This window comes from Oncorhynchus clarkii, chromosome 7, assembly GCF_045791955.1.
Source record: "Oncorhynchus clarkii lewisi isolate Uvic-CL-2024 chromosome 7, UVic_Ocla_1.0, whole genome shotgun sequence".
In the NCBI taxonomy this organism is placed as follows: Eukaryota; Metazoa; Chordata; class Actinopteri; order Salmoniformes; family Salmonidae; genus Oncorhynchus; species Oncorhynchus clarkii.
In genome coordinates this window covers 13246198-13260932 of record NC_092153.1, presented here as the reverse complement: position 1 = coordinate 13260932, position 14735 = coordinate 13246198, and the positions used below count along the sequence as shown (strand labels likewise).

At 45.2% G+C, this 14735-nt stretch overlaps 2 protein-coding genes and 1 pseudogene across 15 annotated transcripts; 1 reads left to right on the top strand and 2 right to left on the bottom strand.

Annotated features, from left to right (window-relative positions):
* Nucleotides 1–573: 573 nt before the first annotated feature.
* Nucleotides 574–8752, bottom strand: LOC139412914 (regulator of chromosome condensation (RCC1) and BTB (POZ) domain containing protein 1). 14 transcript variants are annotated; one of them, XM_071159769.1, is made up of 14 exons: nucleotides 8515–8752; nucleotides 8398–8427; nucleotides 7468–7702; nucleotides 7140–7290; nucleotides 6826–6992; nucleotides 6082–6240; nucleotides 5833–5940; nucleotides 5528–5670; nucleotides 3681–3758; nucleotides 3359–3552; nucleotides 3052–3178; nucleotides 2722–2873; nucleotides 2465–2595; nucleotides 574–1959 (listed from the first exon to the last, which is right to left on the bottom strand). In XM_071159769.1, exons 1-14 carry the CDS (start codon nucleotides 8652–8654, stop codon nucleotides 1819–1821), a joined length of 1956 nt encoding a protein of 651 aa, XP_071015870.1. In that variant the 5' UTR covers nucleotides 8655–8752; the 3' UTR covers nucleotides 574–1818. The 14 variants fall into 14 exon arrangements, with proteins under 14 accessions (XP_071015870.1, XP_071015872.1, XP_071015873.1 ...); XM_071159771.1 differs by having other exon boundaries at nucleotides 7468–7687; XM_071159770.1 differs by having other exon boundaries at nucleotides 1585–1959; nucleotides 3359–3549.
* Nucleotides 8753–9413: 661 nt separating this feature from the next.
* On the top strand, nucleotides 9414–10914 carry LOC139412913 (ADP-ribosylation factor-like protein 11; annotated as a pseudogene).
* Nucleotides 10447–14735, bottom strand: LOC139412912 (EBP like). Its single transcript, XM_071159768.1, has 4 exons — nucleotides 14206–14735; nucleotides 14045–14114; nucleotides 13579–13717; nucleotides 10447–11670 (listed from the first exon to the last, which is right to left on the bottom strand). The coding sequence occupies exons 1-4, from the start codon at nucleotides 14392–14394 to the stop codon at nucleotides 11433–11435; spliced, it is 636 nt and encodes a 211-aa protein (XP_071015869.1). The 5' UTR covers nucleotides 14395–14735; the 3' UTR covers nucleotides 10447–11432.

Genomic DNA, 14735 nt, shown 5'->3' with positions numbered 1-14735 from the left:
GGAGCTTGTCTTGCACCCAACCCCCAGAACTGTCAAGCGCAGTGTTCGTTGTAAATGTTCTGCATTCTTGGTTGCAATTAAACAATTGTCAGATTACATCTGCATTCCACTATAAGTATGTAATTTCATTCATGACGTGATAATCTTAAGACATAAGGCCCGTGGAGGTGTGGTATATGGCCAATATTCCACGGCTAAGGGCTGTTCTTAAGCACAACGAAATGCCTGAACACAGCCCTTAGCCGTAGTACATTGGCCATACATCAAACCCCTGAGGTGCCTTATTGCTATTATTATAAACTGGTTACCAACGTAATTAGAGCAGTAGAAATAAATGTTATCATACCCGTGGTATAGGGTGTGATATACCACAGCTGTCAGCCAATCAGCATTCAGGGCTTGACCCTCCAGGTTAAAATAAAAATGGTATTCATTTGGCAAGTGTCTCTAGGATTAGAGAATGTATGTGATTGCCTCTAGATGGCAGCATAAGGACATGTTTGTAATTATGTCATTGCTCATGAATGTTCAAAACAATAATATATGAAGTAATTTCTAATGCATCATCCAGCATTGTATACAATAATGTAGTTGTTTATTTCAAAGTGGTTGCATCTCATGACTTGCAAGTCGATAAACATGTTGAGAATTGTGGCACCAATATAAACTCTTTCCATCCTAAATAATTGTAAATATTTCAAAATAAATGTAATTGCAAAAATAAACACAAGGCAACACTTTTTCTGAAAAAATAATACATCTAAGAGTACAATGCATTGAATTTCAATTTCAGTACAAACACTCGCTTCAAAGTAAATTAGAATGTAGTAATGAACGTTAAACCATTAAAACAATATTCAAAGCAGCAGAATGATTGGAAATGCTTGGGTGGAGGGGGGGTAATCTCAACCAAAGGAATGCATAAGTAATAGTAAAAAATGTAGATATCTATTTTTGTAAGAATAAAAAAAGTTCACACAGAGTAACAAGTTGTATATGTTCCAAATGTTTTGTTTTCTGTCTGGTAAAAGAACTGAAGAGTTGAAAACCAACTTCCTGCTCATTGTTGCATTGCATCACCATGTTCATCTCAAGTCTCGAGAATGAACGTGCCTGAATGAATAAATGACAAGCTCTGCTCTACTTTGTCAGTACACAGCATATTACAAATCATATTGAAACAGTCCTTTCCTCAAAACATCCACAGGCTCTGAACCATAAACCCTGTAAAATATATTTCTGGCCAGCTACATCCAACCTTTCAACAGTAGAGCAAAGTACACAACTTTGATGCAAAAAAATATATAATAATAATAATAATAATCTGCAAATCAGGGGGGGGGTTGACTGCCATCACCTGCCACCAGACATTGTCAGGCATGTAACCGTGTCCATCTAAAGCTAGATCTATGGTCCTCCAATTAAACTGACGCTAAATGAGCAGTCTGATGCCATTTAGCAGGTTTGTAAACATGCAGTGACAGACAATGAACTCTGATGTCACTGTTTTGACTGGTAAAGGAACTTCCTCCCCACAGTGCCATCTGTCCACGTGGAATATTAGGTGCACAGGCAGGGACAGGCTTTGGCTTATTTGGCTGTGTAACTGGAGGTGAGCCATAGTCACCAGATGAACACGCCAGACATTGTCTCAATTGATTAATAATATGGCAATTTAGAGATCCGGGTCAAGCTAGCCGTTTCCATGTTCATACCAATTCTTTCTTTGTCCTTTCTACCATGGCCAAGTAGTGTCAAGCTAAACCAGTTCATGCTAGCCCTTTCCTCGTCCTTCCTTCGGGGCTGGTTAGTGGTCAGTCAGTTTTTGAAGGCCCCACAGCGGCTGGCTCTGCAGATGAACTCTTTGAGCATGTTGCCATCGATCTGCCAGAAGGCTGCAGTCTGGGTCACCTCTGTCAGGTGGTTCACACAGAACTTGAAACAGAACTCCTCCAGGTCCTACAGGGAAGCGATTACATCCAGTCACAGTATGAACACGGGTACAGTATACAGCAGGTCAGCAACAAGCGGCCCAAAACCGAAGTGATCTTTTGGGGGCCCCTTAGTTTTGAGTCAGAAAAGACTGTAGTCACCAGGAATTCAGCAACGAACAAAAAAAAAACAGCTTAACGTAGGGTAATCAAGGTATCTTTGTTATTTTCAAATCAAATCTATTTTGGGGCTTAGTTGTATCCAATTTGTAGAGTACAACTTATAATTATGTTCCGGCACCCCAACCATACGCTACGCATAAAAAAAAGCGGCCCGCGGCTGAATCTAGTTGCCTACCCCTGGCATACAGTACCTAAATATGTGTAAGATGGAATACGAGGTCATCTGACTAATATGTCCATAATGACACGGCTAACGTCTCTCGTAAAAGCCAGCCTCAAGAGGCTTGTGGTAACCAGTAAGCATCGGAGTGGTTAACCCTTAGTAGTGACACTGTCACAGTGTGTCTCACCTCAGCGTCGTATCGCACGGCGGCAGAGAGCAGAGAGAAGGCGTTCTCCACGGTGATGCCTCTCTTGATGATGTGTTGACACAGACGTTTCAGACGGTTCTCACAGTAGGATGTGGCCAGGTCCAACAGGCCTGAAACAGAGACATAGTTCGTACACACAGCGGCTTTCCTATGGATGGACTTTAACTCAGTCATTTGTTTTGATTCTGGGGCCCCGTATGGATCCTAAACAGGATTCCTGCTTCAGTCCAACTCACCGATGGCATCCTCTGGGGGCAGGTCTACATTGTCAGTGTAGAGGAACTCCAAGAAGGAGCGGTAGACGGGGTAGGAGAACTGGTCGATCTCAATCACCTCCTTCATGTCCTCTGTCCAGTGGGACTGGAACATGGAGCGGAAGTGTTCACACCTGACAGAAACAATGATGGACACATGTTGTCGTGTTACGTCTATAGACAGGTTTTATTGTCCCTGGTTGGTCCTATTGGAAAGGCTAAAACTAGAAAAGCTACATTTCTTAAAGAAAATGTGTGTGCTTGCTTCAGCAGTATAATAAAATATATTTTTTTAAACTAAAATTCAAATACCGGATCTTGAGCACGGCCTTGTGTACGTGGATGTATTTCCCGTCCACACTGAACTTGAGGTCGGCCGTCTCAGGGCTGTCGAACTCTTTCCTCAGAGACTGGGCCACAGTCAGGAAGTCATCATGCTCTACAACAGAACACAACGCCTTAGCTGGGAATTGTGTGTGTGTGTGTGTGTGAGAGAGAGAGGGTTATCCTAGACCATTGGTTAGGGGAACCTCCTACTTAGAGAGCAGAAAAAAAACACATAACCAAGTTACATACAGCACCTTTAAATAACATTTAATAAATGATTAAATTAACTCACCCATGGAGAGTAGCCTCCACATGACAGACGGAGTAGCGAAGCAGGCGAAGACGTCGTCAGTGCAGGAGAAGTGTGTGAGGTGTGGCAGCACGATGGACTGACCCCTACACTGGCCCCACATGTACACCTGGCCACTCTGGGTCTTACAGGCAGATGTGTGTGTGGAGTGACACGCCGCGATCTCCACTATCCTGCTGGGGGGGGGGGGGGGAAGTGTGTTACACACACACTCTACCAAGTAACGGTACTGTCCTGTGTCTTTTGACCGCTATAAGAAATTCTGTGATTCTTGAGTGCATTGTTTCTTTACACGTCTCCCTACTCTGTCTCTCTGTGCCACGCCTCTTCAGTGTTTTCCCTTGTCCTTTTGCTGCCTACGGTGGGCCTCTCTCCCTCTCCCCTTTAAGACGAAGACAGGAAACACAAAAAGAGAAGGAAGAATGACAGGACACTGCTGAAGTCACTGCTGTTCCATGAATTTAACTATATGGGATATACACTATGTACTAAAGTATCTGGACACCCCTTCGAATTAGTGGATTTGGCCATTTCAGCCACACCTGGGGCCTCCCAGGTGGCGCAGTGGTTAAGGGCGCTGTACTGCAGCGCCAGCTGTGCCATCAGAGACTCTGGGTTCGCGCCCAGGCTCTGTCGCAACCGGGAGGTCCGTGGGGCGACGCACAATTGGCCTAGCGTCGTCCGGGTTAGGGAGGGCTTGGCCGGTAGGGATGTCCTTGTCTCATCGTGCACCAGCGACTCCTGTGGTGGGCCGGGCGCAGTGCGAGCTAACACAGGTTGCCAGGTGCGGCTGGCTTCCGGGTTGGATGCGCACTGTGTTAAGAAGCAGTGCGGCTTGGTTGGGTTGTGTATCGGAGGACGCATGACTTTCAACCTTCGTCTCTCCCGAGCCTGTACGGGAGTTGTAGCGATGAGACAAGATAGTAGCTACTAAAAAATAAAAATAAATTGGATGCCACGAAATTGGGGAGAAAAAGGGGTAAAATTCAGAAAAAATAAAAGGGTTTCCATTTCGAACATCCACACACAAGCCTAAGATCACCATGCGCAATGCCAAGCATCAGCTGGAGCGTCATTAGACTCTGGAGCAGCGGAAACGCGTTCTCTGGAGTGATGAATCACGCTTCACCATCTGGCAGTCACGTGGACGAATCTGGGTTTGGCAGATGCCAGGAGAAAAGCTACCTGCCCCAATGGATAGTGTCAACTGTAAAGTTTGGTGGAGGAGGAATAATAGTCTGGAGCTTTTTTTCCATGGTTGGGGCTAGGCCCCTTAGTTCCAGTGAAGGGAAATCTTAACACTACAGCATACAATAACATTCTAAACCATTCTGTGCTTCCAACTTAGTGGAAGGCCCTTTCCAGTTTCAGCATGACAATACCCCCAGGCACAAAGCGAGTTCCATACAGAAATGGCTTGTCAAAACCCCATCGAACACCTTTGGGATGAATTGGAACACAGACTGCGAGCCAGGCCTAATCGGCCAACATCAGTGCCCGACCTCACTACTTACCCAGCAGGTTAAGATAATTAACGTAGCAGGTTAGGAGTATTAGGTTAGGGTTAGCTAAAATATTATACTTTGACGTCAATTTGACAAACTGTATCCTGTCTAGCCATGACCGTATTCCATGGACATAGAAGGTTGCTGGTTTTATTGTGCCCTCTGTCTTGTAGTTTGATCTCAAGGCCAGCCTGAGGCTCATTCAAGAGTGTTTTGACATGTTACACAACGTTCAGAGATAGAAATGAACATGACAAATGTCCACGATCTCTTCCGAATTAAATCCCAATAACTGGTTTGCATGTTTTCAGTGAAAAGTTCATGCTTGTCAAGTGTCAAAACCATTTGTACCCCAGCCCACAACATAATTGACCCCTCTCTCCCCTCCATTCTAGTTTTGCTACATTGTGACAGGGACAATGTAAACTCAGAGACAGATTATTCTAGATCTGGTGTGTGAGCCAATGTTTGGACTATGCAGTGTTACGGTATGGACAAACACTGGATAGAATACAACAGAAGACAAAGAGAAAGAGAGAACTAACCATGGGTCTCTGAAAGATGACAGTATCAACTGGGGCTTTTAGTGGGCAGTAGCAGCCACCAGAGTTACATCTCAATCCTGTGAGTGTGTTCTCTCCCTTACCTCTCCTTCTCAGCCATGATGTGTACAGGACTGAGCTGGTTGCTCTTGTTGCCAGTACCCAGCTGTCCGTAGGTGTTAGCACCCCAGGCATACAGCAGGCCCTCGTCGGTTAGAGCCAGGGAGTGGGCGTAGCCTGACGCGATCTGGAAGACAAGTTCTTAAGGGTTTTACACAGTGGGAGTGGACAGCAACAAGGCTCTGGGCTCAATTCTGTTTTGTATTAGTTTGAGTTGAAGTAGACATGAGTAGATGATTCAGACAGAGACATACAGGTGGTAGTAGTGTACACTACTGTCCAGTCTTACTTGTAGTACACAGAGACCCTGGAGGGCTGCCAGGCGACAGGGGGTCAGCTGGTTACCGTTGTTGCCCACTCCCAGCTGGCCATTCCCATTGTATCCCCAGCCAAACACCTGCAACACACACAGGCCACGGTAGTCAGCAATATCTTCCTTTATGTACATGTTGCTATATAACATTTTGCTTTGACTTTCTCTGGACCGGAGGGAACTACACAATATAAACCCATCCTTCCCAAGGGCTTGGTCTCTCACCTCCCCATTGTCGAGCACAGCCATGGAGGAGGTCTGTCCACAGGCGATGCCCATCACCACTTTACCCTGCAGGCAGTTGGTCACCCTGCGGGGGGTTGGCTGGTTGGCTGTGGCACCTGAACCCACCTGGCCACAGTTGTTGTAACCCCACGCAAACACCTAGCAGATAGAATCATATACACACCGACTGTCAACCCTATACACAATCACACCTCGTGACCAGTGATCCTAGGTAACCATGATATTAGGTAATGTTGTAACTACCCCTTTACAGTGCTGAGTAACATATTTCAACACATCCAAGATAGATATTTAGGGCTACTTTTGGAAATCCTTAGTCATTTCTACATCAGCTCTTCAATCGCGTGTGAGACCAGGCCAGTGGGCCTGGGTTAGATGCAGCCAGCCTGGACACAGTGAACTGAGATAATACCTTCCTAACCTGCTGCTGGGACAAACATAAACCACTTAAAGAGACAGACAGCCAAGACAAGTGACCACTGATCAGCCCTGGTTAGAAAACTTGAACCTGACAGAGTTCCATAGTCCACTCCACACACTGACAGGCTACACACAACCTCCACCAATACTCCACTCATGTTCATCAGTGTTTTTATTCTCTTAAACATCATGTACCTAGCAGTAGCACTGTAGCAGTAGCATTAAGACACTGACATCTTGAAACGGGCTTATTTCAGGGTTACAAGTGCATGTAAAAGGACTTAAACAAGAATTTCCCCTCACCTCTCCATCGTGTGTCAGGGCCAGAGAGTGATGTGACCCACAGGACACTTGTGTTATTTTCTTGTTCTGCAGGTTGGTTGAAACCAGGATGGGTGACACCCCCTGGTTGGTGGTCCCGTTGCCCAGCTGGCTGTATCCATTGTGCCCCCAGGCAAACAACTCTCCCCCTGAGAGACAAATGCACCAAAGTATAACAGAGCTATTTAAGTAAGCTGCACTATGACAATTATACTGGCTTTTGGTAAAGTTCTAGTAACGTGCCAACGTTGCCATTTGGTGGTGGTAAAAACAAGTAAGGCAAGTGGGCAGCATACCTTCTGTGGCCAGTAAGACGTGTGGTCCACTTCCATAGCTGAGACTGACCACCTTCTTGCCTCGGAGGAAGTCTAGTTTCTTAGGGACCATGGTGCTCTGACTGTCTCCTGTCCCCAGACAGTTACTGCAGTTCAGCCCAAACACAAACACCTACAGGGAGATCAGCGACAAAGATGAAGAGAAGTCAGGGAGAGGATGCCATTACATGTAATTATATTTATTTAACCAAGAAACTCCACTCAGTAACCATTTCCACTGCTTTCCAGAGTTCTGCACTACATAAAAACTATAAAGTTATTCTATACAATCGAGACACCCCAGTCTCACCTCATCGTCCTGGGTGATGTAGATAGCTTCGTTGGCCGAGGTTCCGAAGACACAGGCCTGCCTGATGCGGGAGACCTCCTGAGCCCCCAGCAGGGTGAAGAGGGGCCACTTCCCCACATCCACCATGGCTGGGTACCTCACTCTGGCTCTCCGCGGTGGGGGGGTCGGGGTGAAGACAGGGGACACAGGGGAGGGAGAAGCAGGGGCTGTGAGGCCACCACTGTCCCCGCTAACACTGTTACAAGACAACCATCAAAAGACAGACACGTACAAAACACTGTGTCTTAGTCTAAACCTCAGTGGTGAGGCACCCTGGTTTCAATTAAGGTATTCATAAATATGTTAATATTTGCTCAAAGGCTTGTGCAGTAAGTTAGACATGACTTCATGACTTTATAATGCCATCTCTGGATGCTCACGGTGATATCGACATTTTTTAAAATAGTATTGGGCTATACAGACAACATGCAGGTGGAGATGGAATGGCTACTTTATTTGGCAAACGTTCCCATCCAGATCTTTTAACTGTCTCATACAGTTGGTTAAATAATTGGATGACTAGCTAGGTAACATTAGCTAACTACGTAAGTACGGTACTGCAGATCCAACGCATCTCTGGCCATGCACTCTGTTTACCATTGGGATTACAATCGTGAATCTCAGCCACAACAGATGCGGCATCCATTCGCCTCCTAGCTGGCTAACAGTAGTTAGCTTACCTTGCCAGGTAGCAAACTAGCTTGCGACATGGTAACGGTCACCTAACAGTGACTGGTCAAGCTAGCGATGCACAACGTTGAAGGCTGCACCCATGGCAGTCTCCCTTTGCTGTTTACAGTTCGCTGGCTATTTACAAAGCAAGCTAGCCTAGCACCTAGCTGGATAGATTCAGCGCTGACTAATAGCTAGCAAGCTGTAATGTTACTGTACCTAAAGCATCGCTCCATATCATCAAGAAAACTGAGGAGAGAAACAAGAAAGACACATTTAACAGCTCGACTATTAATAAACCTACCTCAAGTAAATATGATTTGAAAGCACGATTACCAGAATAAAGCTGTCACTTCGTTGTTGTCGTCGCTGATGTAAGGATACCAAACGTACCAAGCAGCAGCTTTGAGTTTAGCGATAGTTTTGCGCTCGAGCCCCGTCCAAATCTTTGGTCCAGATGGACACTCTGACGTCATGGGCTGAAAGAAGGTGCGCTTGGTTTAGGTCATCAGCGGACTCGGTGGGCAGAGTCCACGGTTGAGAAGATTTTAGGACACATGCGCCTAGCCTGGGTGCTAGTCTATTGTTCTCTTGCCAACTACTAACGCAATAAATGGGAGTTAAGAATAACAATTTTCAGCCCTCTGGTGTTTAATAATAATAAAACATAGGCCAAATTAAAATAAAAAAACATACTTTCCTCCCTTGCGGTAATAATCACCCCACTGCTTTCACCAATCAAACCCTAGATCTGCGCAATGAGGGAGGATGCATTAGAGTATAGAGAAACTGAGAAAGCCTGTTGGTACAGCCTCTAAAAGAAGAACGTGAAAAAACTGGTTCTCATGTGACCATGTTTATATTCTGAAACTCAAACTCAGTTTTATTCACGTTGAGTGAGTCTCTAGTCACCGGGGGGCAGCAGCAAGTGAGCACACCTGACCCTTTCACCGAATCTCATTTTGTTGATGTAAATCAGAGACTACCGAGGAAGACCCAACAAACCAACATTGTTCAGAAGCTGTGGATGGACTTCCCAGATGAGCCCAGGCCCATCAGAACCGTGGGAGTCCTCTTTATGTCCCTCTTGGATAGAAGCAGCCCCATGACAGAAGGTAAATAGGAAGTATGGCCTATTTAACGCACAGGCCCACACCCCTGCCTAGGTGGGACTGCCGTACTTCCTATTTACCTTCTACATCAGACCCTGCTTTGCCTAGCCAAGTGTGTCTGTCATGGGGCTGCTTCTATCCAAGAGGGACATCAAGGGGACTCCCATGGTTGTTCTGATGGGCCTGGGCTCATCTGGGAAGTCCACCCTGCTCTTCAGGTTCAAGACAGGGTTGGTGATGGATACTTCCCCCACCTTGAGCTTCAACGTGGTGACCCTGGATCTGAACAAGAAAATGGCCTTGACCGTGTGAGATGTGGGCGGACAGGGGGAGATGAGGGCCAACTGGAGGCGAGTTGTTGGTTCTGTGTTATTCTATTTCTGTTTTAGCCCAGTACTACGAACATCTCATTCCACTAATCATAATGCCTGTTATTAGACTGAACAAAAAATATAAACAACAATTAATTTTACTGAGTCACAGTAAATCAGTCAATTGAATTAAATAGGCCCTAATCTATGGATTTCACATGACTACGCAGGGGTGTGGGCCTGTGAGGGCATAGGCCAATCCACTGGGGAGCCAGGCCAAGCCAGTCAAAATGTTTTTCCCTGCACAAAAGGGCTGTATTACAGACAGTTTCATCTTCTGTCTGGGTGGCTGGTCTCAGACGATCCCGCAGGTGAAGCCGGATGTGGAGGTCCTGGGCTGACGGGGTTATACGTGGTCTGCGGTTGTGAGGCCAGTTGGACGCAATTTCTCTAAAATGACGTTGGAGGCAGCTTATGGTAGAGAAATTAACATTCAATACTCTGGCAGCAGCTCTGGTGGGCATTTATGCAGTAGCATGCCAATTTCATGCTTCCTCAACTTGACATCTGTGGAATTTTGATGTGACAACTGCACATTTTAGTGGCCTTATTGTCCCCAGCACAAGGTGCACCTGTGTAATGATCATGCTGTTTAATCAGCTTCTTGATATGTCACACCTGTCAGCTGGATGGATTATCTTGGCAAGGAAGAAATACTCACTAACAGGGATGTAAACACAGTTGTGCACACAATTTGAGATGAGGCTTTTTGTGCGTATGGAAAATGTATGGAATCTTATATTTCAGCTCATGAAACATGGGACCAAAACTATGTTGAGTTTATATTTTTGTTCAGTGTAGTTTAATCAGGTGTGACAGTTAAAGTCTAGAACAAATAAATGCACATTCTGTCTCCAGTCCCATGATCAGGTTGCTAGAGTACTGGAATAGAATAACCTTTTATCCTCAACTAATGACTTCCTAAAATTGCAATATCATTAGCTAGACACTACCTGGAGGGCTGTAAGGCTATGGTGTTCGTGGTGGACAGTAGTGACCGGGCCAGTATAGGGGACTCTCAGAAGGCTCTGAAGAATGTTCTGTCTGACGACAACATGAAGGGAATACCTCTGATGGTGCTGGCTAACAAGAAGGATCTCCCCAACACCATGAACATCAGAGAGGTGTCCAACCAGCTGTAGCTGCCCAGCTACAAAGACCGAGCCTGGCAGATCCAGGCATGCAGCGGCCTGAAGGGAATGGGGCTCCAGCAAGCATTCCTCTCTGTGGCTAAACTCATCAAGAAGAGCTGAGAGGAGACACGTCAGTGGAGATATCACTGTGTGAGAGACACTTGACAAGTCGGAGATACTGACTATATAGTGCACTACCTTAAACTAGAACAAAATTAAAGTACCTCAGCAGTAGTACACTATAAAGAGAATAGGGTGCCATTTGAAATGCAGATTATAACAGAACAATGATTGTGGAAGAGCCAGGATTCTCAATCCAATTATGAACTAAGCACAGGATCCATATTTGGGCATTTTGATTGTGCGATCAACATGGTTGAGATTTAACACTTAACATCACAGCAGTTAAATGTGCCTGCTAAGGGAGACTGGAGAGTATTGTTACACTGTGGAGATGTGGGAAAGAGCTAAGGAAACTAATATTTTTGTTTGCAGATACATCACTATTTATATTAATGATAAACTAATAAAACATGCTAAACCTAATGTCTGTCTGCTAAATGGCATATTATTTGTGCGAAGCCAGGCTTTTGGGTAGTGGGTGTGCCAATGCCTACTATGTACATACAAAATAATGTCTATTTCTGCTTCTTCGGGGCTTGATAGGAGGGGTGAAGTCGTTTGAGTGACAGCCATGATTGCCACAGCAGCAGTCCAGGTACCACCACCCACACCCCATTGAAGAAGACCAGGTAGATCCATAAGTAGAGCCAGTGGTTTGTGTTGAGGTTGGGGCTGCCTGCCAGCCAGTCTGGACAGAAGGTCATCCAGCCTCCGTACAACTCACACACACACAACGTGATCTGGACAAAGTGCCTGAAAACAAACATGGAGAACTATTCACCCGGAAGGCCAGGCTGTGCAACAAGAAAACAAGCTAAAAACACACATTGACCATTGAGATTCAAAACAAACAATGACACGTTTACTTAGGTTGATAACCAACTTGCGCCCAGGCTATATTTTCCATGTACAGTGCATTAGGAAAGTATTCAGACCCCTTGACTTTTTCCACATTTTGTTACGTCAAAGCCACATTCTAAAATGGATTAAATTGGTGGGGGGGGGTTCTCAGCAATCTACACACAATATCCAATAATGACACAGCAAAAACAAGTTTCACATTAATTAATACCTGAAATATCACATTTACATAAGTATTTAGACACTATACTCAGTACTTTAAAGCAACTTTGGTAGCGATTACAGCCTCGAGTCTTCTTGGATATGCTACAAGCTTGGCACACCTGTTTTTGGGGAGTTTCTCCCATTCTTCTCTGCAGATCCTCTTAAGATCTGTCAGGTTGGATGGGGAGTGTCACTGCACAGCTATTTTCAGGTCTCTCCAGAGATGTTTGATCGATCGGGTTCAAGTCCGAGCTCTGGCTGGGCTTCTCAAGGAAATCCAGAGACTTGTCTCGAAGCCTCTCCTGCGCTGTCTTGGCTGTGTGCTTAGGGTGGTTGTCCTGTTGCCCCAGTCCTTCACCCCAGTCTGAGGTCCTGAGCAGGTTTTCATCAAGGATCTCTCTGTACTTTGCTCCGTTCATCTTTCCCTCAATCCTGACTAGTCTCCCACTTTCCGTCGCTGTAAAACAACCCCATAGCATGATACTGTGAGGTTTCCTCCAGACGTGACGCTTGGCATTCAGGCCAAAGAGTTCAATCTTGATTTCATCTGACCAGAGAATCTTGTTTCCCATGGTCTGTCCTTTGGGTGCCTTTTGGCAAACTCCAAGAGGGCTCCATGTGCCATTTACTGAGGAGTGGCTTCCGTCTGGCCACTCTACCATAAAGGCCTGATTGGAGGCGTGCTGCAAAGATGGTTGTCCTTCTGGAAGGTTCTCCCATCTCCACAGAGGAACTCTGGAGCTCTGTCAGAGTGACCATCGGGTTCTTGGTCACCTCCGCGACCAAGGCAATTCTCGCCCTGATTGCTCAGTTTGGATGGGCGGCCAGCTCTAGGAAGAGTCTTGGTGGTTCCAAACTTCTTCCATTTAAGAATGATGGAGGCCACTGTGTTCTTGGCAACCTTCAACGCTGCAGAAAATGTTTGGTACCCTTCCCCAGATCGGTCCCTTGACACAATCCTGTCTCGGAGCTCTTCGGACAATTCCTTTCGACCTCATGGCTTGGTTTTTGCTCTGACATGCACTGCCAACTGTGGGACATAGACAGGTATGTGCCTTTCCAAATCATGTCCAATCTATTGAATTTACCACAGGTGGACTCCGATCAAGTTGTAGAAACATCAAGGATGATCAATGGAAACAGGATGCCCACGGAGCTCAATTTTGAGTCTCATAGCAAAAAATCCTTACGTAAATAAGGTATCTTTTTATATTTAATAAAATGTTTAAAAAATGTTTGTCCTGTTTTCGCTTTGTCATTATGGGTATAGTTTGTAGATTGAGGGGAAAACAGTATTTGATTTTAGAATAAGGCTGTAATGTAACAATGTGGAAAAAGGGGTCTGAATACTTTCCAAATGCAGATTACATCTATGTATATGGTAATAGGTCATTCAACACATCACATGCTGAAGACAGCAAGTCAATTAACATTTTTATAGTGTCTAATGGGATGTAAACACTCGTTTGTGTAATGGGACAATTCTGTATATAATTAGTGTTCTCTATAAAGAAATATGGTACCAATATAGAAATGAATGGCATAAAGCATGAGAAAAGCCTGACAATGAAGCATATTTAGTACCAGTGTTCCTACCTGTAGTGTTTGTCCTTGACGATGGCATAGACAAGCACCAGCGCCAGGATGCCGTCCAGGACCACCGTCAGCAGCTCCAAGGAGACGATGGTGGGGTCAGAGTGGAGCCAGCGCTCATCTGCCTTTCCATACTCCTTCCCTACATGGACAGAATATCTGTTAGAGCAGTATCTCAATATATTCCTGGGGGACCCCAGGGCCAGAGGGTGCACGTTTTTGTTCTACTCCAGCATTAACAGTGATTGATATTCCATTCCTGTATATTATTCAGTTTAATGTGAGCATTTTAATACTATATCCACTAGATGTCTCACCACAACCAGGCTCCAAAGCACATCTCAAACACACGCACCATTGGTAATCATTATATTTTGCATGATAAAAAAAAAAGTTCAATACACAGTACTATAAATCATTTTGTTTAATCCATTTGTTTTTTATTGCACAGTCAAGGTAGCCTACTTACAAAGTTCAGCAAAAATATTGTCTGAAGTTGCCACGGTTCCAACAAGTGACATGTAAACAAAAGGTCCTTCCTGTACGAACAAACAGTAGAAAGAGTCAAATAAGAGCTGCAAATTAACTTTCTATGTTGACAACGCCTTCTCACTCACATCACACACTCACCAAAGTAATGTGAACAATTGCGTCGTAGAAAAGCCACACGAGCACCCATCTATCAGTTCCAGAGCATTTTCTTCCCCATATCTGCGCGAGGATGTATCCCACGACGAACTGAGCGGCGCAGGCCAGCAGAGAATAAACCGTCACTGGAGTAAAGAGAGATTGGGTTTCTTTAAACGCCGCCGATACCATTTTCTCTGAAAGCTCGACTCAAACCATGCAAATTACTCTTTGAACTTGCAACTATTGTCTCGTCCATAAAGCTAGATAGATGACTCATCTGTGCCATTTTGCGTCTGCCTGCCCTGCCGATGGTGTCAATCTCAATTTTGAAGTAGTACATTTTCTTCTTCATGATTGGCTGATCCGTCCGGTTGGACATGACGCTAACAGAGTCACCAGTCGGGATCATTCAATGAAGTTGGAAGTCCCACCCAGTTGACTTCATTACAATGGTGGAAGCCCTCAATGGCGCTTCCCATCCTAATATATATGTTTTTGCCTCTATCCTTCTCTATGGTCTTGTCCCAAAT

Coding starts and splice junctions, on each gene's coding strand:
- LOC139412914 (XM_071159769.1), bottom strand. CDS start 8,654: ATGACGTCAGAGTGTCCATCTGGACCAAAGATTTGGACGGGGCTCGAG. Junction 3,759..5,527: donor ATCATGGCTGAGAAGGAGAG/GTAAGGGAGAGA, acceptor TTCGTCTTAAAG/GGGAGAGGGAGAGAGGCCCA. Junction 3,553..3,680: donor GCGTGGCACAGAGAGACAGA/GTAGGGAGACGT, acceptor CCCCCCCCCCAG/CAGGATAGTGGAGATCGCGG.
- LOC139412912 (XM_071159768.1), bottom strand. CDS start 14,394: ATGGTATCGGCGGCGTTTAAAGAAACCCAATCTCTCTTTACTCCAGTG. Junction 14,115..14,205: donor CAATTGTTCACATTACTTTG/GTGAGTGTGTGA, acceptor TTGTTCGTACAG/GAAGGACCTTTTGTTTACAT. Junction 13,718..14,044: donor CAATATTTTTGCTGAACTTT/GTAAGTAGGCTA, acceptor CTGTCCATGTAG/GGAAGGAGTATGGAAAGGCA.